Source organism: Trachemys scripta, chromosome 7, assembly GCF_013100865.1.
Source record: "Trachemys scripta elegans isolate TJP31775 chromosome 7, CAS_Tse_1.0, whole genome shotgun sequence".
NCBI classification, from domain to species: domain Eukaryota; kingdom Metazoa; phylum Chordata; order Testudines; family Emydidae; genus Trachemys; species Trachemys scripta.
In genome coordinates this window covers 95,832,178-95,855,146 of record NC_048304.1, presented here as the reverse complement: position 1 = coordinate 95,855,146, position 22,969 = coordinate 95,832,178, and the positions used below count along the sequence as shown (strand labels likewise).

Genomic DNA, 22,969 nt, shown 5'->3' with positions numbered 1-22,969 from the left:
TTATAGGTATAATACCTGCCCCTACCTTTAACTCACTTCATGAAATTGATTAGATTTCTAGTTGTGTTCATTTGAAATACTTTCTTACCTCACTGGGGAGAATATGAAGCACTTTAATAAGCAAGCGTGGAGAAGTATAAGCTGCGCTGTCTGTGCTATACCTGGTCAGTAAATAAGACACCAGTTTCTGGGTTTTCAGTATAGCTTCCTTCAGTTGCACCCCCCCAAATTGGGACCATAATACAGGACCCATATTCTGTATAGTTACGAAGGATCCTGATAGTAAAGTCCCTGAGAATGGTTCATATGCTGGTCCTGGCAAGCCTTTATGAGGTGTGAGGCTGTGTCATATAAGAGTTCCTAAGAATAGGTAACCTTGTTGTGAGCTCATAAACATCTAAAATTTCAAACTTAATATATCATTAACAATCTATCTCTATCTGTCCCTCTCAAGGTAACCCAAAACCTCCAGTAAAGGCCTGAAAAATCCATATGCTTGTAGAAACATTGTGTTGATGGGATTATCAGTTCTGGCAGAACATAAATTTACTTAAAAAAAAAAAAAAAAATTCTAGCCTATGTGGTTGCAGAGAACCTTCCAAACGGTGAATGTATACACTGCTGACTTTCCAAGTCTGCATGTAGTTTCATTGCTGCTGCTCTTCACTTTCCCAAGCAGCAACAGTAGTAGAGTGGAATTGACAGACTAGGGTCAGGTTGATTGCCATTTAAAAGCCTGTGAGTATTCGTGAAAGTTATATTGATGTAATTCTTATTAGTTTCATCAATACCCCAAGCTTTAAAATAACAATGAAACTGACCTGAGTCTTGTCAGTTCCACTCTACTACTGCTTGGGAAAGTTAAACAGCAGTGTAGGCAGGCACTCTAGTACTAAAATCTTACTAACGGAGACTGCTAGAGTTGTGGAAGAACGCTACTGCATGGCACTAGCCTCAGGCAGTTGGTAAAAGGATAGAGCAGTGGAAGTACCCCCCTCCCCCCCAATGCAGCAGCAAGGAGATGTGAAACTTCTCAGACACCTCATAGTCAAAGACTGATATGAAAGATGAAACTCCTGAACAGGATCCAAGGCTAGAACCCTGATAGGAATTCCAGCAACTGGAGCTGGGATTCTCACCAGGGTGTTGCCCATAGATGTTGCTGGTATATCTTTTGTATCGGTATCTGGCTACTAGGTGTTAATACATTTTTGAAGCCCTGGTCTAATGACTATTGTGCCATTTTGTTGCTTTTCTGTGTCATTTTTGCAACTTAATTGGTCATATATATGCTTCAGTTCTGAAGATGTGTTCTGAGATAGAAAGTGTATGTAAATGATGAAATTTGCATTGCATTTATAGTTCTAAGAAGGATCAGTTTTTCTTTGTCAGCTACATTGTATATTGTAATAGATGGTAGCATTTTTGGGGTGTGTGAGTGTGTTTTGCATGTAAAGGAATCACTTTATTTGTTTTAGAACTGGACATTGCTTATTAACACTGAAGAGGTTTCAGATTGCCAGAGTTATGAGCCAGGCAACTACTCTTCTTATATATCCCTCAAAACACTACTACAAAGCCTTAAAACAAGTAACTTACATTTCTCTTCAGTAGAGGTTTTATGTGTTGGACAAGAAATACACTAAACTCTTTATACCTTCTGCTTTCCATTGTGAGATGTGTATCTGAAGTAATACTCCCTTCCTGTTTACTTTTGACTTCTTCTCACCCTCCAAAAGTCCCTCTCTTCATGTCTGTCTCTTTCTTTCCTTTCAAATTTAGGGCTTAATTCTGCAGCTCTTACCCATACAATAACTTCTTTTTAGAGGCCAGTAAAACTTCTTGTGAGTATGTCTTTGCAGGACTTGACCGTAAGGGCCTGTTTCATCTCTCATTAAGGCAAGGGGACAAATTATAGTCACTTAAATGGGAGCTGGCTCAGGTCCTAAAATAAGCTTCTTGAGGCAGGGACCTTGCCTACTTATTTGATTGCAAAGCATCATGCTAGCTTGGGGATACACTTTGTATATACATGTCTGCAATATACAAGTTATAGTTTATACAAATATTTTAAATAAAGTTAAGGTTGTACAGTGGAATAGTAAAAAATAAGGCTGCCTATGCTTATGCATTACAGCAGTCTTTAATTGTTATCCTTTTTTTAAAATAAAAACACATGATCCCTGTTTCATTACATAAAATTGATGACTTTGTGCCTGACATAGTTGTGTTAAACTGTTTGATAGACAGCAACAGAATATGTTTTGTTATGACACAATGTGCAAGCAGTGAAGTGAGAAGGCTTGCCTTATTCCATACATTTCTATTTCTCTGTACAAATAGTCATTTATATTCCACAATCTCCCAACATATGAAAAATGAAATTCCAAGCAGTTTCATGTACATGTCTCAGGATTACATTGAATGTGCAGACATCAATTTTGTGAAAACTTTCTTTTGCTGACACTGGTATATTGGACCGTCATTTGTTTTTTATCATCTAATATAATCTGATGTACATATGTTAAATAGAACTTCTTAAAATTCTTTAACTTGGCCATATCAAATTTTCACCAGGACATGAAAGGCACATTTTTGGCCTCAGGACTGTATTCCTGCCAAACTTAAGTTTCTATCCCCTTCCTGCTTTTTAGTCAGTTAAAAAAAAAATGCTTTCTTCCCACTCCTTCTATACTTGAAAATGGCTCAATTTATTTGGGTGAAACTTAGAGGAAGAAAAAAGCATACTAAATTTCAGCAGTGTTTTTAAGACATGAATAACAGCCGGGTAACATTAAATATAGGCACTGTAATCGGTTATTTCTAGGCAGCATGCATAGTGGATGTATTTGTCCCTCAATATTTTAAGTTTTTAAAAGGCAACTGTTAAACACTTACTCTAAAATATATTTATTACTTGCCACATGTGCTGAGCCACATATCCTGCATTTTATTTTTTGCGGGAGGCCTGTGGATTCCTTTGGTTTTTGCTTGATACCCTTGTGTGACTACATATTTCTCTAAAATTATACCATTTTAGGAGCTTCTTAAGTTGCCATCTACTCCAAAAAGCAACAAAGAAGCACAGAAGGGGACGCATACAGTTCCAAAAACAAAGAACTTTAAAGATTGTGGGCTTCTTTCCTCAGAATGTATTTATAGGGAGAGGGGGGAAAAAAAAAAAGCAGAATGTGCAGAACCTTTATTTTATTAACACTTGAACATCCTCCTTTCTTATTGATACTTTTAAATAAGTCTTAAATCAGCGGTTGCAGAACAAATGGAGATACCTGACAAGTTCAGGGAAGTGAACAAGGACTTGACTTATAAAGTTAAATGCTTTACTGTGATATAAACAATGTAAGTGCAAACACATAAAGGGATCATGACTGTTTCTCTACCATTGAAATGCAGATGTCTTTGGGGAAGAAGGTAGCAGCCACTACTGTTGCACAAACAATTGCTTAGGGATGTCAAATGAAGGAAATGATTAAATTGTGGGTGAATTAGGCAGATGGACTGTGATTACATTAAAATTAAGATATCTGTAGGGAGAGGTCAGTTCCATTATTTTTTTTTTATATTTATATATATAAAATTCACTTTAGCATGTAATATTCTATTTTTTCAAAGCAGTTCAGAAATATCTTTGCTATTATTTCTATCTGTGTGACACTTAAGTTTAGTTCCCAAGCACTCCCTTTATCTCTGTTGCCTGCACATACTCAAGGCTTCTTTTCTGAGGAAAAACACAATATCCTCCTGTTCGGTTGAGAATTTCAGCTATAATCACAAGTGGTGATCTTGTTTCTGCGTTGTATCTGTGCATTTAAACTGTGAGCTGTTTTGGGGGAGAGTCCTATTGTACATTTATGGTGCTGTTATAGATAGGTTACCTCTCTCTAGCTGAGGTTACAACCAGATTCCATTAGAAAGCTGTATTTCTAGTTCCACTACAGCGTTGGCTTGGAAAATTGGTTTGGCCTTACCATTGCCTGCTTTATTCTGAAGGCAAAAAAAAATGTCTGTAGTTTCAAAAGAACTTTTCAAATTTCGGTTTGCATTGCAAATCATTGATTACTCTGATTCTAAATTTTTAGTAGTCTCAGTTTTTGTCTGCCCATTAGCTCAGTAATGCCTCAGTGCTATCAAAGTAGAAAGCCAGATGTAATCAGACTAAGTTATTAACAAGTGTGGTGTCTAGCTTCAGGATCAGTCCTACACCCACTGATTTCAGCGGGAGTGGTGAGCTGAAATCTTCCTCCCATTGATGTCAATTGATTGGGGTGATGGGGGTGGGGGGGAGAGGTTTGCCATTGACTTAATTGGGAGGAGGATAATGGGGTTGGAGGGGGAAGAGAGAGAATGTTCCCCCTTTGTTAAAGTTTTGCAGCTTGGAAAAAAAATATTCTCCTAGACCAGGGGTCGGCAACCTTTCAGAAGTGGTGTGCCGAGTCTTCATTTATTCACTCTAATTTAAGGTTTCGCATGCCAGTAATATATTTTAATGTTTTTAGAAGGTCTCTTTCTATAAGTTTACAATATATAACTAAACTATTGTTGTATGTAAAATAAATAAAGTTTTAAAAATGTTTTAGAAGCTTCATTTAAAATTAAGTTAAAATGCAGAGCCCCCCGGACTGGTGACCAGGACCCAGGCAGCGTGAGTGCCACTGAAAATCAGCTCGCGGGCTGCCTTTGGCACGTGTGCTGCAGGTTGCCTACCCCTGTCCTAGATCTTCCCGGTGAAAGACTTGTGTTTTTGAAGCTGTGAGATTTCAGGGGTTTAGTTCTGGATATATAGGTATAGGTGTTACACAGAGGCAGTAGACTCTCCCTAGTCAGGATTGGAATTGGGCTTTAGAATTTTGGGGGATGGGCCATGATAGTGGTTTCTTGTGTGGTGATATGACACATTCTTGTTTTTTTCCTGGAAGAGGAAGTAGTGTGACCAGGCTAAACATTCTTGAGTTTTTGGAGAAAGGCTGGTAGCTGGAGGGACAGATTGAGTTAAATGACAGACTTTTTGAGTATGTGGAAGATTGGAGTTGTTTTGGATCCTCATCTTGACAAGCTAATGTAGGCGAGCTTCATATTTTATTGTAACGTATGATGAGTATTTTTAGTGATTTACTCATAGTAGTTCCTTCTGCCCCAAAAAACACCATTTATTATCTAGTCTGCATATCACCTCTGTAGTACAGACCATTGATTTTTCACCCAGTAATTCCTGAATTATACTCAATGTCTAGATGAACTAAAGTATATCTTTTTAGAAAGGCTTCTAATCTTGATTTAAAGACTCTAAGTGGTGATGGAGTGTTTATCACATCCCTTGGCAAAGAGAGCCATTGATGTGCTCCACAATTAGAAAGAATTTTTATTCGTAAATCACAAACACTTCCATTCTTTAAAAAATACTGTAGGAAAGTTTCTTTATGAAACTACTTATTCTTACAAAGTCCAATCTTTTTGCCTTAAATGTTGCCATCATGATGCCTCAGCTAATAGTGAGGTAAAGTATTATACAGAAGACCTCATGTTTTACAGTACTTGTTGTGCTGTTACTCCTTTGTTTGACAAAAGTACCTCAAAGATTCTATTGGTTTGATGCTTACACATCTGGGTACTCAGCTAGGGGAAGAATGAGAATTGATGACAAAACTGGCATCCAAAAGAAAGGCAGAACTTGACATAATGGATTTTAAATCTGCATATCAAGCAAAAATTTTAATGTCGAATATTAGGGTTATTTCTATTGGAGTCTTGTCCAAATGCACTTGTGTAATAGCACTTCTCCATATCACTGTTGGGATATAAAGTGTTACTGAAGTTCAAAGATATTTCTATCCTGAAACAGAGAATTTCCATTCTGTTCTGAGATGAGCAACTAGTTGATCATGATTATAACTTTGTGAATTCCCTTTTAATTCTCTGCAGGTTTATAAAAAGAAGTGGATAAACTGTAACTTTTATAATGAAAGATTTTTTACTCCATTTTGGATTTGATCAATGTTCTGGTTTATTCTCAATTAGAAATTCTTTCAGAATGAGTAAACTTTTATTACTAAAAACCATAATTGCAGATCTATTATCTATATCTTGTCAGTCCCCAAGCAACCAACTCCCCACAAATTGTCAGGTATGGAGGACGGTTTGATGGGATTATGTTAATGGTGTTAGTCAATCAAATTCTGCAAGTATAATCATTCAGCATTTTTTTTCATCTGTGTAGGCTTGATCGTCTCTTCATTTTACTGGACACTGGTACCACACCGGTAACAAGAAAAGCAGCTGCACAGCAACTTGGGGAGGTGGTGAAACTCCATCCCCATGAACTGAATAATCTTTTATCTAAAGTAAGCATTTGTTTCTTAATGTAACATCAAAGCCTTGGCAAATAGAGAATTGAAATGAGAATAAAACTAGATTTGTTTTTTTTGATACTACAAGGAAGCCTTATTTGGCAGTTTCCTGTTTTTAGGAGACCACCTAAAAGAATCTCCTAAATATATTGAATACTATTCTGCTTCACTCTTAATTAGAAGACCACTTCCTTTAAGCAGCTAATTTATCAGCCTTTGGGATGGTCACTTAAGACTGGTTTCACTATGTATTCTAGATATGATTAATTCCTAATTTGTTCAACATGCGCTGTAATCTGGAAAGAGAAATTTAACTCTTTTCAGTTTCCCGCTGTTGCCTCATTAGTTCAAAACTTCATTGAGCTATGTGTTGCAGGGTTAAAAGTGATTAGTAGCAGGGTGGTGACTAGATGATTTTAAAGGACTGGAAATGAAATTGAGATTTTCATTACTACTAGATTTTAATCTGGCCAAATCCATTTTAAAAATAAAACAGAACCACTAAAAGTAATATTTGACAGACAGCAGTGGCAACAGAATGATCTCATCTCTGTTCTTATTGAATAGGTATTTATACCACAATTGATGCTATCATCAGAGTGGCCAGAGTCATGAATATGATGCCACTTTTACCAAAAGAGAGTGCTCTGAGAAAATAGTCTAGATTTTAAAAAAAAGTAAGTTGAATTAGAATGATAGGACACAAAACTTTGTGTTTGAGTTTGTTGTATCAGATTATTAATGGTGTTTCTTGTTGAGCAGCATGAATGCTATTGATAATAAAGCAATGTGTATTCTCACTGGTTCTTCCATGTCCCAGCTGTCTTTTAAATGGAGCTTTTTGACCTATTGCATTTAAAATGTTCTTGTACAGCACCCAGAGCACTGGATGGCTGCTGTACTCATGAAATTAAAATTTATTTAAAGGTTTAGATAACAATTCATTTTCAAATCTTTCTTTAAAGGTGTTAATATACTTAAGAAGTACAAATTGGGATACTCGCATTGCTGCTGGCCAGGCTGTTGAAGCAATAGTGAAAAATGTACCCGAGTGGAAGCCAACTCCAAGACCAAAACAAGGTGCTTTTAAGTGAACTATATACAGTTGATAATCACTCTAATGTACGCTTACTCTAGTATAAAACTTGTCAGACAATCTTTCCCAATCTGCTTTACAAGCCCAATCCGCACTCTGCATAGGTAGAATCCATACTCAACCTCTTAATGGGGTTTGGCTTTATTAACAAAGAATACAACATAAGGTTCCACCAAATCTTCTAGACCCCCAGAAAACACCCTCCCTTCTCTTTTATAAAACAAGTGGGATAATAAAGCGCCTACCTTAGTGAAAAAGCAGAATTCCATTAATCCTTAAAGCTATACTGTCAGAGTTGGGTGTTTTGAAGCCTATTGCAAACACTTCCTCCTCTGCCTCCCCACTTTGCCCTCTTACACCACTGAACATGTCTGCCTACTAGAAGATGGAGTCATGTGATATTATTGTGTTGCTTTGCCCAGATATTTCCTGAACATCTCCAGTTATTTTTCTATAAAAGCCCTGTAAGGCTAAAACTACTAAGAACAAGGTCTGTATGTACTGTGTCTCTAATTTTGGAGTTAGTGAAGCCATTTGATCCTACTGATGTTTGGTGGCCCAGTGTATGTTGCTGTATTATCCTGGTTCTGCTAAATAAAATTATTGGACAAGTCAGTTCTCCCTTCTGTCTTTTAGGTATGTACACACAAAACGCTTGTGCTTTTGTAAAAGTGAAGAAAATAGGCTGTACTAATTTTGATTTGGGTACATCAACTTCCTAATAAAGCACATTAGGCTGTAAATGAGCAAGATTTTGTATATTTCAATTAGGGAAGCAAATAATTGGTCTACCTTTTTAGACCTTGGGTAGGTCCACATTTATGTTTGAAGTACATAAATCCTGATATGCTCACAGATTACACTGGTCTACAATTTTTGAGAAGTTGTCTACTTCAGAGCTAAAATGTGCTATTTATTATGTATTTTGATGTGCTGAATTCAAATATGACAATTAAAACAACTGGCTACTGTTTCTAAGATCTTTAAGTGTTTGCATTTTATGTCTATGTATATTGTGTAGATAGTGGAGTTTTAATCATAAATTGTAAACCTAGGTCTTTTCATGTGTTTATGGGTGCTTTACATAATAATATTTCACCTGTCCTGTTTATGTAACACTTTAAAAATCAGCGAAAGGGGGTTATAAATAAAATTTATTATGAAACAAAAGGCAAAAAACTGTTATGTACATAGTTTAGTCCTATTCAGTGTCTACTTGGCGCTTCTTGGCTTCTCTCATGTATTCATTAAATGGAGCATCTCTTGTCACTGTCCAGCAATAGTCTGCAAGCATTGATGGGCTCCATTTGCCCTGATAGCGTTTCTCCATTGTTGCAGTGTCCTGGTGAAATCGCGTGCCGTGCTCGTCGCTCACTGCTCCGCAGTTCGGTGGAAAAAAATCTAGATGAGAGTGCAAAAAATGTATCTTTAGTGACATGTTGCAAACAAGGCTTTTGTATGCCTTGAGGAGGTTTTCCACCAACAACCTGTAGTTGTCTGCCTTGTTTCCGAGAAAATTTATTGCCACTAACTGGAAGGCTTTCCATGCCATCTTTTCCTTGCCACGCAGTGCATGGTCAAATGCATCATCTCGAAGAAGTTCACGAATCTGAGGACCAACAAAGACACCTTCCTTTATCTTAGCTTCACTTAACCTTGGAAATTTTCCACGGAGGTACTTGAAAGCTGCTTGTGTTTTGTCAATGGCCTTGACAAAGTTCTTCATCAGACCCAGCTTGATGTGTAAGGGTGGTAACAAAATCTTCCTTGATTCAACAAGTGGTGGATGCTGAACACTTTTCCTCCCAGGCTCCAATGACTGTCGGAGTGGCCAATCTTTCTTGATGTAGTGGGAATCTCTTACACGACTATCCCATTCACAGAGAAAACAGCAGTACTTTGTGTATCCAGTGTGCAGACCAAGCAAGAGAGCAACAACCTTCAAATCACCACAAAGCTGCCACTGATGTTGGTCATAGTTAATGCACCTCAAAAGTTGTTTCATGTTGTCATAGGTTTCCTTCATATGGACTGCATGACCAACTGGAATTGATGGCAAAACATTGCCATTATGCAGTAAAACAGCTTTAAGACTCGTCTTCGATGAATCAATGAACAGTCTCCACTCATCTGGATCGTGAACGATGTTGAGGGCTGCCATCACACAATGGATGTTGTTGCAGGCTACAAGATCACCTTCCATGAAGAAGAATGGGACAAGATCCTTTTTGACGGTCACAGAACATGGAAACCCTAACATCACTTGCCAGGAGATTCCACTGCTGTAGTCTGGAGCCCAACAGCTCTGCCTTACTCTTGGATAGTTCCAAATCCCTGACAAGGTCATTCAGTTCACCTTGTGTTATGAAGTGTGGTTCGGAGGAGGAGGATGGGAGAAAATGTGGGTCCTGTGACATTGATGGTTCAGGACCAGAAGTTTCATCCTCTTCCTCTTCCTCATCTGACTCAAGTGAGAATGATTCTGGTGCATCAGGAACCGGCAGCCCTTCTCTGTGGGGTACCGGGCGTATAGCTGATGGAATGTTTGGATAATGCACAGTCCACTTTTTCTTCTTTGACACAGCTTTCCCAACTGGAGGCACCATGCAGAAGTAACAATTGCTGGTATGATCTGTTGGCTCTCTCCAAATCATTGGCACTGCAAGAGGCATAGATTTCCTTTTCCTGTTCAACCACTGGCGAAGATTTGTTGCACAAGTATTGCAGCATATGTGTGGGGCCCACCTCTTGTCCTGATCTCCAATTTTGCAGCCAAAATAAAGGTGATAACCACTGTGGTTAAGAGAGCCTCTACTGCGCTTTTGTGATGCAAAAGTCACTTCACCACAAACATAGCAGAAGTTATCTGCACTGTTCACACAAGTACGAGGCATCTCTGCTCACTTTGGCTGAACAGAAATGTGTCCCTTTGCAAAATCAAACACTGATAAATAATAGAGCACAACACTGTATGATTTCTAGAGCTGATATAGGGCAATTTTTTCAGCAGAGTGATGTAAGCTTCATTATGATTGCATCATCCATGACTTCTAGGAATAACATGATGCAATTAATATCATGTATGACGCAATACCAGCTTCAGATTGCATCATTCATTGTTTTTTGCTTAAAAAGCAAGTACTGTCCAAACCCAGTCATAGATTTTATTCATAGATCCAGTCAAAGATGTATTTTAGTCATTTCTGGTTTAAATTGAGATCCCTTCCCTTTATAACTCACTCATCCTCCACCGTTCCCAAGTCAAAGGTCGTATATACTGACCCAATAGCATATCTTGAAAACTAGAGCCAATCAACAATTTTAAGCATCATTTTCATTCTCAGTGACCCAGAATTAGTAAAATTTGCCTACATTTATTTCAGAAGTATTTTGGCTGTAGAGCAGTGTTATCAGTCCTGTAAGCCTGCAAATCAGTTTGTGTACAAAGTAGGCATGTAAATGCACAGCTACCTAAGATCTGAAAATCAAGCATAAGCATCTTCATCAAGGCAACATATCTAGACAGATATTTTTATTGACTCAGATGGATTGTGGTATGTAGATTCTTCCCTCCATGAGGCCTTTAAACTCGCAAATTAAAATGCATGCATTTCTTAGTTTTCTGAGAAACTCTTCCTTCTTTCCCCCTGCTTCTCAAGTGAAAGAGCATTGGTATTGACTGTTTCTGTAAGTTGTATTTTTAATTTCTATCTAGAATCTGATTCAGAAAATCCTATGGACGATTCATGTGCCAGTGATCGGCTGCGTTTTGATAGATTTGATATCTGTCGACTGTTAAAACATGGAGCATCTCTTCTTGGATCTGCTGGTGCAGAGTTTGAGGTCCAAGATGACAAATCAGGTATGTGTTCTGTTTGATTTATATCTGTATATAGATGGATTTCCCAGTTATCGTGTGTGTGTACACCATATTGTAGGTTGTGACAATCGAGGATCTTCCATGCTGCTAGGAAGTAGGTGTGGGGAACTTGCTAAATCATAACTGTCTTTCGGTTTGAATTCTCTCTGTAGGGTAGAGGAGTGAATTACTACTACACGGCTCTGCTTGGAAAAATAGTTTCTGCACTAAAGTAGTGGGATTGATTTTAGTCCTTGTCCCAGCAGAGCTATGATAAATGCAGGGAAAAAAATGAAATAAGGTTTTGCAGTTGAGTTCAAAGGGAAAATGACTGACAGGAGAAGAAAAAACTAAGGTTTCTACAGCAACAATAATTCAGCCACATTGTGCATGTACAGGCTTTCTATTTTTAGCCTAAGTCTATTGTAATATCTTTGCATTTCCTGTATGTGTTGTAAGTACTTGCTTTTCCTGCCTTTTTATAAAATCATGATTTGGACAGCTCAACCTTAATGTTGGATAGCATAGTTTGGGGGTTCTCAAATGTTTTCATAGGGTTGACCTCATTTTAACAGAACTTGTGAATGAGGTCTTGCAGACCTCTCATGTAATATTCCTATGACAACCACAGCATTTGATTACATGGAAAAACAATATCAGGAAAGCTCTGTTTTAGTTTTGTTAGTGAAGAATAGGAGCAGAAAATAACTGAGAGGAGCCAGCACCATATGACTAGCCAGCTGTCCAGCAAGTGCTCCGTGGACTTTCATGATCCAGAGACTGGTGGTGGTAGTAAACATGTTATGGTAGTATCCAAAGGCACCAATTGGGATTGAGGCCCTATTGTGCTAGTTGTTGTGCAGATAAGAGACAATCCTTGCCCCAGACAGCTTCAGTCTAAATGACACAAAACAGACAAAGTAGGAGATAGGGATTTAACGTCTGAGAAAATGAATACATTGAAGAAACAGTTCTGCTTTGCTAGGTTCATGTGACTTTTTTGGGGGGTTCTTCTTTAAATTGGAGGTAGTAGTAGGATGAGGAATGGGGAAGTTAATAAGAGTAAGGGGAAAGAGGCCAGTTACTACTCATTCCTTGCCTGACCATGGTCTGCATCTTGGGTTTGGTAGGCATCATAAAAGAAGTGAGTCTTGAGGAGGGATTTGAAGGAGGATAGGGTAGTGGCTGCACCTATTAGCGAGTTTTTCTTGAGTATTAGGGATGGCATAAGCATACATGATGCTTAAGGAAGGAAGCTGACTGGTGCACAAAAAAAGCTGGGAGTTGGTGTCATGATACATTACTAGATCAGCTAGGCAGGGAAAGGCAATGTTGTGAATACTTTCTCCATTAAAACAGACTTTTGTCTTTACCTTTGAAAACAAAGGACAGAACGAATGGAGGGACTCTAAGGGTATTTCTACACAGCAAAGAAAAACTCACCGTTAGCACTGTGCCAGCAAAGTTGGGCTTGCAGGACTGCTTAATTGCTGTGTAAACTCCTAGTCTTTCCGACCTTGCAGGGTCCTAGAGGATGGGCTCCAACCTGAGCCCGGAAGTCTACACAACAATGAAACAGCCCTGCAGCCCAAGCCACATGAGCCCAAATTGGCTGGCATGAGCCAGCTGCAAGTGTCTAGTTGCTGTGTAGACATGCCCTAAGAGGACTAATGTCATCAGAGCAATGAGCCAGGAAGGTGATATTGGCGGCAGCAGCATTTTGAATTGACTTGAGAGGAGCAAGGTTTTAGTAATCAATGACAGAATAGAAGATAATAAAGATGCAAATGTTGAGGGCTTAAACAGAGTACTAGCTATGTGGAACAAGAGGAAAAGTCAGACTTTAGAGAGATTGTATAGGAAGAAGGGATGAAATTTAGACATGGCCTGAATATTTGGGTCTATAGATGTGGCTGAGTCAAAGATTTTTATGCAGGTTATCGCACTGGATGTCTGGGAGCATGGTGTTGTCCACAGTGAAAGAAAGAAACAGTTGGGGTGTGTTAGAGCAGTGGTTCTCAAAGCTGGTCCGCTGCTTGTTCAGCGAAAACCCCTGGCAGGCGAGGCTGGTTTGTTTACCTGCCGTGTCCGCAGGTTCGGCCGATCGCGGCTCTCATTGGCCGCGGTTCGCCGCTCCAGGCCAATGGGGGCTGCAGGAAGGGCGGCCAGCACATCCCTCGGCCTGCACAGCTTCTCGCAGCCCCCATTAGCCTGGAGTGGCGAACTGCAGCCAGTGGGAACCGCGATTGGCCAAACCTGCAGATGCGGCAGGTAAACAAACCGGCCCGGCTTGCCAGGGGCTTTCCTTGAACAAGCGGTGGGCTGGCATTGAGAACTACTATGTTAGAGGACATGAAGAGCTCAGCTTTGGCCTTTGTGAATTTGAGAGAACTGGATATCCACAAATAGGTGTTAGGAAGATAGGCAAAGATACTGGATTAGATGGAAGGAGGGTGGAGTGCGCATTGGTAGAAAGGCAATGAACCTGTGCACTTATGTGGGTGAGATCTATAGGAAAAATGAATTTTTATAGTTTGTGATGTTAGTTAAGTGGTATTAATTAGGCTTTGAAGTTCATACCTTATTGATCAGCATTGGGCAACAGTGACCCTTCTACATTAACTACAGTTTCACATAAGTATTAGAAAATAGGGTGCAGGAGATTTTTAAAGGATTCATTTATTTATTTATTAACATTCTTACTTGTAATATTTGGTACCAGCAAAAGGAATTGTGGTAAAACTTTCCAAACTTTTGGGTGTCTAAAGTTAGATGACATAGTAGATAGATTGTAGATGCCTAAGTTTAGTCACCAAAGTTTGGAAACTTCTGGTAAATTGCTTCCTGTCTCTACTTAACAGGTAGATTCTCAGAATTTATCAGTTACATAGCATCTATATTTTTGGTTTTAAGTGTGTATGTTGTAAAACTTTTACTGCTTTAGCTAATACATTTAAATTGCAAAAAAAGTTATTCTGCATACTAATGTTCCTTAGAACCAGAAATCACACAATTTATTTTCTCAGAGTCAAGTTTCCTTTATGGGTGCTGCATGATGGGTGTCACGTAATGTTGTTGGTCCTTGTTACATTAACATTAAATACATTAAGCGTAGTACTCAACAGAGTAATTGCTTCTATCTTAAGCTTAAATCTTTATACAAAAGGCACTTTTGTTTACTTCCAGAAATCAATTAGAATGTGAAATCAATATTTTTGCTGCTTTTGCAATTTGCTATCTGGAGTAGCAAATGACCTTTTAGTCTCCTTGAGTTCCTGTTAGTAAACAAAATATGAAATAAAGTCTTCTAATTTGGTAAGTAAGGATGTATAACTGTTTCAAAACTGTAGAGACACAGGTGTGTGCACCTGCATGCCCAATAAATATGCAGTTACCACAGTTGGATGAACAAATGAAGTGTATATATTTGTGTACACAAACTTATTTACATGCACAGTAGTAGTAAATGTGTGCACTAACTTTCTGCAAAATTGTTCCGAGTTTAGAAATTCGGACTCTAAATATCTAAGCAGGCAGTATCGGATTAGATTGTGTCAGAGGAAATATTACTTCTGAAAAGTGAACTGCTAGCTCTATATAAAAATAAGAAAAGGAAATCTGACCACCCTAACTTGTCATGGCCGGTTTTTATAGAATTCTTCATAAAATCAAAATTTAAAATCTCCTGCTTTCTCCTAGTTGCAGGGTGATGACAGTTTCTTTCCTTTCCTATGTAAATACCATTCTTCAGCTATTCAGGGCATGTTATGCCAGAACATATAGCTACTTTCATCTTGGTAAGATTATGTCCAAAGTCATTTTTTGCAGCATGTGCTATATTAAATTGAAATGACAAACCAATTTTCTGATAAGTGCATTCTTTCTTTTCAAGCTATATGAACATTACATATAAAATACTATGTTAAAAGAACATTATTAAGCCTGAGAAGACAAGCACTAAGAAGTTATGAAATACCAGAATTAAAGTTGCCTATGCACACTTAATTTGATCCCCTTGTGCATATGCAATATTATAAAGTTTTTATCTACATGATCACTTACTACTTTTACCCCAGGACCTGGCCTTCATTCAGTGTACAGGAGAGAGAGTACTCACTGAATGAGCAGCTGTCCAATGTTTCTTTTTATACTCCTTCAGTGTGTGACCCCAGCCTTGTTTTACTGTGTGCCATCCAAACCCTGCACTGAATAAAGGATTATTAACATGATAGCTTTTATGGTGCCTATCACTTTAGCAGCTGAGTAATTATCTGCTTTTTACAGCTGGCCAGAGATTAAGGCCAAAATTGTCAAGTATCCAGTAATTTTGGGTGCCCAACTTGAGATGCCAAGGACCTAATTTTTCAGAAAACGGAGCATCTTTACAGCACTTTAAAGCATAGCTTTCATTGATGTTGCAAGTGCTCAATACTTTGCAAGTCAGACTCCAGGCCTCAGGTTGGACTTTCACAAAATAAGGAAGAAACAATTAGTATCCACTTGTGAAACATTTGGCTGCAATGACTTGTCCAGCATTTTATAGAAACTCTGCGGCAGAGACAAACATAACATCCAGTTCTCTAGGGTAGCATTCAGCTGCTTCAAGCATAAGAACATCCCTTCTCTTCTTGCAGTCCCTTGCCTCATTCTCTTCACACCTTTCAGCTTCTCCAAGTGAGATGGGGTGGAGTGGGTCCTACAGGCAACACCCTAAATCACTATACAACCCTGATTCATCCCTACAGTGCAAATCTATCCTGTCCTGGTCTCACAGCAGGTCACCGTGGTTGAGCTGGGAATAGAACCCAGGACTCCTCACTTCTAGGCCAATACCCTATCCATCAGCTTTGCTGCCTCCTCATTGTTTCTGTGTGTCTGATCTTCATTGATCTTAGGCTAGTAAGAAATTTATAGAGCATCTGGATTTCTAATAAAATATCATGCTTCTTTATTCCCTCTATTAAACACTGATTTCTAAAAAATAGATGGTGGGTATTTACAGAGTACCCATATTTAGAAAAATATAGGTGTCTGAATGAGTTGTTTTAAAGTAATTGAGCACCCATTCTAATGAGACAATTATGTACAGTATATGGTGAATGTTAATATTCTTGCAAATAAAAGTGAATTGTAGCTGTGATTCTTAGGGTTTTTTGTTTGTTTTAATTTAGTGGATTAATTTACGTAGGGTTCTCAGCTATCTACTATGCTTATCTACAACATAAACCAAGGATTGGTCCTGGGTCCGGTTCTGTTCAATATCTTCATACATGATTTAGATAATGGCATATAGAGTACACTTATAAAGTTTGCAGCCAGTACCAAGTTGGGAGGGGCTGCAAGTGCTTTGGAGGATATGATTACAATTCAAAATGATCTGGACAAACTGAAGAATTGGTCTGAAGTAAATAGGATGAAATTCAATAAGGACAAATGCAAAGTACTCCACTTAGAAAGGAACAATCAGTTGCACACATGCAAAATAGGAAACGACTGCCGAGGGGGAGTACTGCAGAAGAAGATCTGGGGGTTATAATGGATTGGATCACAGACAAAATGAGTCAACAGTGTAATACTGTTGCAAAAAAAGCAGACCTCATTCCTGGATGTACTAGCAGGAGTGTTGTAAGCAAGACATGAGAAGTAATTCTTCCACTCTGATCCATGCTGATAAGGCCTCAGCTGGAGTATTGTGTCCATTTCTGGGCACCACATTTCAGGAAAGATGTGACCAAATTGGAGAGAGCCTGGAGGGGAGCAACAAAAAAGATTAAAGGTCTAGAAAACATCACCTATGTGGAAAGATTGAAAAAATTGGGTCTGTTTAGTCTAGGAAAAGAGAAGACAGTTTTCAAGTATATAAAAGATTGTTACAAGGAGGAGGATGGCAAATTGTTTTGTTAACCTCTGAGGATAGGACCAGAAACAATGGGCTTAAATTTCAGCAAGGGAGGTTTAGGTTGGACATTAGGGAAAAACTTCCTAACTGAGTGTAGTTAAGCACAGGAACAAATTTCCTTGGGAGGTTGTGGAATCTCCATCATTGGAGATTTTTAAGAACAGGTTAGACAAACACCTGTCAGAAATGGTCTAGCTAATACATAGTCGTGCCTTGAGTGCAAGGGACTGGACTAGATGAATTTTCACGGCCCCTTCCAGTCCTACGCTTCTGATTCTACGTTAAAGAAAATATTCTGTGAATTGGTATGTAAAGTACATCAAACATTATGCTCTTGTTGGACAAACATAAATAATGGCCCTGTAGTCTTGGCAAAGTCACTAGATGACTTCAAGATGGTCCAGGACAAGGAAAATGGACTATTTTAGGTAGTAGCAGCTGTTTGACTTTCTCTTTTTATTTTGTTGGCTTTTGTAATCCCACATTAAATGTATGAATTTACAGGATTATGGGCATGGATATAATTAAATCCATACATCTGAGTTTCCCCCAAAGGTCCTGGCAATATGAGCCACTTGACTCAGTGTTAAAATGAACATTGAAAGGGTGTGTAGAGTCTGATCTCACCGCTTGATAAGTCACTTCCTTTCTGCTTGCTATCTTCAGATGGTACTTGTCCATCCCTAGTTGTGAAGGTAGCAGTGGCAAAAACCAAAGGATGACACCACTTCAAATTGGTTTCTCTATTCTATATCTAGAAATTAATAGAATGTGCAAAGTTTACCAGCTAGATTTCTAGACTTATATGTAGCTAGTGGCCTTATTCAATTAATTGAAATCCTTTCATTTGTATGTTATCTTGAAGTGCCTAACTGTCATGGTATCTAGTTGCTAAGCCCTTCACAAGCTTTAATTAAGCTTTGCAAGTTTCTTGAGAGGTAGGCAGGTACCATAATCTTCACTTTACAAATGAGATTTGCACAACTTAACACATGAAGTTTGTGGCAAAACTGGGACTAGACTTTGAGCAGACCCCAGTTCTAAACCCAACCATAAAACCATACTTCCCCTCCTACCAAATCCAGCTCTTCATCAGGAGACATTAGTTTGGGGGGAACTAGTATAGAAGAGGCTTGGATACAGTGTTTGGGGGGGTTCTTTTGTTTGTTTTTTGTGCGTGGGTTTTTTTGTTTTTGGTTTTTTAAAAGACCTATTCAGAGAAACTTGGCTTTCGGGCTTCCAACAGGGAAGTAAAGATGTTCACATACCATGTCTGGGTCTCTGAGTCATCTTAACATAAAAAAAATTCTGAGTGATATTAGAAATGTCTCATTCTCTGCATTTTTGTCAGGGCTTTTTGTTTCTCTTTGGAGAAAACTCTATCCATAAAAATATGATGCATGTGCAAAATAACAATATTTAATTTTTATTTAGCAAGGCTCCAGTTATTGATAGAAGAGTCCTCTGTGCAATATGGTAACTGCTTGTTCCCTTCCTCCAAAGTGCTTTTCCACAAAATCTGGAAAAATGTTATTTTAAAATCTCATGCATATAATGCATTTCAGTGAGTCTCATGGAAGCTGTTTAAAAGTATTCTAGAACTTTTCTAGTGAAAGCTAATGCCACTTTAATTAGGTAGCTATATGGTTATAAAAACAGATCTTTATAAGGGTCAATATATTTTAGGTTAAAAGAAATTTTACAAAGCTTTAAAGCTTCTGTGGCATTTAATATATCTAATCAAAGTACAGTTGACCTCTGATTGTTTTGTTCTCATAAATTAGAATATTTTAGTTTTACTGTAACTTTTATCAAGGCTTCAGCAGTAAATCTATTGGACATTTGTGTTTTGAAATTAAATATAAAAGCTGACCTTTTTTTAGGTGAAGTTGATCCTAAAGAGAGGATAGCACGACAAAGGAAACTGTTACAAAAGAAACTTGGCCTTGATATGGGAGCTGCAATTGGAATGAACACTGAAGACCTGTTCAATGATGAGGATTTGGACTATACTCCTACTTCAGCTTCACTTGTAAACAAACAACCTGTAGGTAAAACCTCGGGCTGTTTGACTGCAAGGAATAATACAGTGGGTTTGCTTCATTTGTGCTTCTGCCATTGTAAATCATTACGTTTTAAATACTAAGCTTGACTTGTAATTTTGCTCTGTCTTTCAAACACTTCAATTTCATAAGTTGCACATTAGTCACATTTAGTACAGTGCCAAACTACTGCTCTGGGTTTCAAGTAACATGGGTGCTATGGGGAAGTGAGAACAAGAGGGTGTTTTTGTTTTTGTGCTTGGGGGGTGGGGTGAACTTTAGGTACAGGCAGGATTGACATTGAGTGGATTCTTATTTTTCAGACTCTTCAGGCTGCTGAGTTGATTGATTCAGAATTTCGAGCTGGTATGAGCAGTAGACAAAAGAATAAAGCTAAAAGAATGGCTAAGCTATTTGCAAAGCAAAGATCCAGGGATGCAAATGAGACTAATGAGAAGAGGTACTGTAGCAATTGCTTTCTTGTTTGTTTTCTGGTAACGTAGTAAGTGATCAGGCCAGCTCAGAAATTCCCATTCTGGCTTGGTTCTGAGAACTCTTCAGTGAAGCTTGGTTCCACCTTTCAATAATTCCAGTAAATATATAAACTATTAATACACCATTTTTTATTGCCGCATAATATAGCTGTACTGTTGTCCTCAGAAGGCAGTTTCAGTGAGAATACAATAGCAACAGGGATAGGATAAACAGCAACCTTAATCACAAATTCAGTTGTTGTATAGAGAAACAGGCTAGACTTCAGGTTCCTTTCTAACCATCCTAGAATTGTGATGAATTTCTTCAGTGAAACATAACTCAGTCTTTCAAGCGGTCTCTGCCAATAGCCCTAACAGTAAAACATTAGTTATAAGAATTTTGTTATTTTGTGCTTTACTTTAAAAACCACAATGAATCCAGGTCTCTAGTTAACCCTTTAGCTGAGAACCTTTCCCAATATAATGTAATATATTACATTTGACATCCGTGGTGGTTATTAAGGACCTGATGGTACTGAGAATTAAAATCATGGATTTATGAAGATCAGTATGGCTAAATTTTTCTCAATCTGTGTTTATTTCTCCAACATACTTATAGTATGTTTTCTTCTCAGTGATTTGTACTAATGAATTGTCCACTACTGTTATGTTTAAAAAAAAAAAAAAAAAAAAAACAACAAAAAAAAAACAACAAATGAGTTTCTTGTAGACATTGTTTGGAAATTCCTCATCTTGCATTTCCCTGTTCAAATAGCTGGGAGAGGTTGGAAAGTGGGATGGCATTGAGTATTCTTGTCTCCTGTCCTTCATTGGGTAGATTACTGAATAATAAAGCTCATGGTAACTGTTACATACAAGGAATACATTCCAACATATTTAGCACCTAAATGTAACTTGATAGCTAACATCTTATATTGGTTAGTTAAGAAGAGACACTTCCATTTTCTACTGAAGTCATCTAAAGAAAGAACATAAATAAAAATTTGATAGGAATGTTTTCAAGATGCTCTCGGGAGGGGAAGTGATTACTCCTGCTACAATGCATAATGTTTCTATTCACAAACATGACATATTTTAACTTCCTTTTTAGCAATGATAGCACTGATGGGGAACCAGAAGAAAAGCGCAGAAAAGTAGCAAATGTTGTCATCAACCAGCCTGCCACTGACTCAAAAGTTTTGGTAGACAATGCACCAGAAGAGGTACAGTATGTCCCCTTTTATTAAGGGATTGATAACTTGGTGATGTGGGCCAATGTTGTTTATTTTTAAACTGCTTTGTGCTCCCAAATTCTTCAGTTCATTTTACCATTAATTTACCAAAACCAGAAGAGGAGGGAATTTCACTTGCAACTCATCTACAACTACAAGAGCAGAGTGTTTTTTCTGACACTGCATGTGAGGTTGAGCGATCACTGTTAATTGACGAGTGGTAATCTGTGATTTCAGTGAACTTCACTTGTGAACCATTTGGCTTCTTATCCAATAGGCAGATTAACACTGCTGGTGGCTGTAGTCTTAAATTTAGGTGCCTTTAGGGTGTTAAATTGTAAAGCTAGGCTAGAGCAGGTAAAAGGTAATAAAAGATCACTGTGACCCATAAATAATTTGTTCTGAAAATGCTGATAAGAGACAAAGATTAAGGGAACCTTTTTAATCAGGCCTAATTTAGACTAACATTTCTAGTTTATAACTGAAGAATTAAATAGTATCACAAAGACACTTTGAAGAAATTCACAATTATGGAAAGAGACTGAAGCTTGGAAAATTGTAGAGCAGCTGTATTTAGATGTGAGAGGTAGCATATGGGAAAACACCTTGTGTACCCTCCACATTATTTTTTTTTTTTTTTTTAAAGTGGGCTTTATCATTATAAGATTTGAAATATCTTCTCCAGCAAAATGAGACTTTCAAAGATAAGGTGTTTGACATACAGTCTAGTTCCTCAATACAAAGTTTACTAACAGTCTTGTTTGCAAGACTGTGATGACATTGTCATAATTTGTTCATCGTATTTTTACTTTTTCTGACAGACGAATGTTGAGTGACTGATTGCTAAGGTCTTCTAAATTGGTTATTTTTATCTGACTTTGGGTTGAACTGTAAACTGATATCTCAAAACCTCTTCATCCATACAAAGTCAGAGTTGGTTCAAAATTGGTTTCTGTTCTGTATCTTTGATATTTTTGGGGGTCACACACAATGCTGCCTCTGTGGTGTAAAAACATCCAATACCTTCTAAAAATTGCTGGCTTAAGCATTAGCTAAAGATGACCCAACTCAAACCTGACAGGGCTGTTGCTATGTTTACGCTACAAACTAGGGTATGATTCTCAGCCACTACTGTTCATACCTGCCCTAGCGATCATCCAGCTAAACAGTAGTGTAGCTGCGGAAGCACGGGCAGTAGTATTCTGCAAGTACAGCATAGGCAGTGGTATTCTGCCAAGTACTAACTGGTCTGAACCTTACAGCGCCTGTGCAGCTACACTACTATTTATATTTGTGCAAGCTGTCACTGAGGTAGTGCAAATATGCATATGTGAGCTGGGAATCACATCCCTACTTCATAGTGTAGATTTAAGTTGCATGGCTCCAAGGTAGGACTCTCACCTGCTTTGTCTTAGGACCAAGCTTGCATACCATAAGAATCAAGAGTAAGGCCAAGAACCCTTCCTTACCTTTTGTGTCAGTGAGACACTTGACAGAAGACTGATGTTCCAGAACTCTGAGATTGATTACCTCTGGAGGAGGAAGTCCCAGCATAATAAACAGGTTATGCCAGCCTTTAACCAGTCTCCTTGTACCCAAGGTGAGAAGTGCTGTGTTATCAACACCACCATCTGGTTCTCTCCTCACAGTTCTGACTTCTATGCCAGAAGAGGCCAAAAGATTTAGAGCTGATGAATTCACAACTCCCCCCTCCCCCTCCCAGTATCTTATTTTTCCTTTTGGATTTTGCTTTTATTAACGGGAGATTTCCCAGCCTTTAATTTTATGGTATGAAAGTGTGGGTGTGTGAGTAAGAACTCTAAAAGACCACATAAAGAGGGTGCCAGAAAGAAAGTCGTTCCCCCCCGATTTAAACAGCCTCATAAACACTTTTTAGTGTTCTGTATTCTGTTGTCTAGAGTCCTAAGAAATTAGAAGCTGTTAAATGTTGCATTTGTGTTGGGGAAAACTTATGCTCTATTATTAAATAAGACTGGAAATTT

The 22,969-nt window shown here is 38.2% G+C and overlaps 1 protein-coding gene across 2 annotated transcripts in view; it reads left to right on the top strand.

Moving 5' to 3' along the window:
- Positions 1-22,969, top strand: part of BTAF1 (B-TFIID TATA-box binding protein associated factor 1) — a 107,128-nt gene that overhangs the window by 4,278 nt on the left and 79,881 nt on the right. Inside the window, exons 2-7 of one of the 2 annotated variants that reach the window (XM_034775596.1) lie at positions 6,236-6,359; positions 7,331-7,445; positions 11,177-11,323; positions 19,103-19,308; positions 19,585-19,721; positions 20,846-20,957. In XM_034775596.1, the coding sequence (XP_034631487.1) occupies positions 6,236-6,359; positions 7,331-7,445; positions 11,177-11,323; positions 19,103-19,308; positions 19,585-19,721; positions 20,846-20,957 (841 nt within the window). The remainder of the gene's footprint in view (positions 1-6,235; positions 6,360-7,330; positions 7,446-11,176; positions 11,324-19,102; positions 19,309-19,584; positions 19,722-20,845; positions 20,958-22,969) is intronic. The other variant, XM_034775597.1, reaches the window with a different exon arrangement.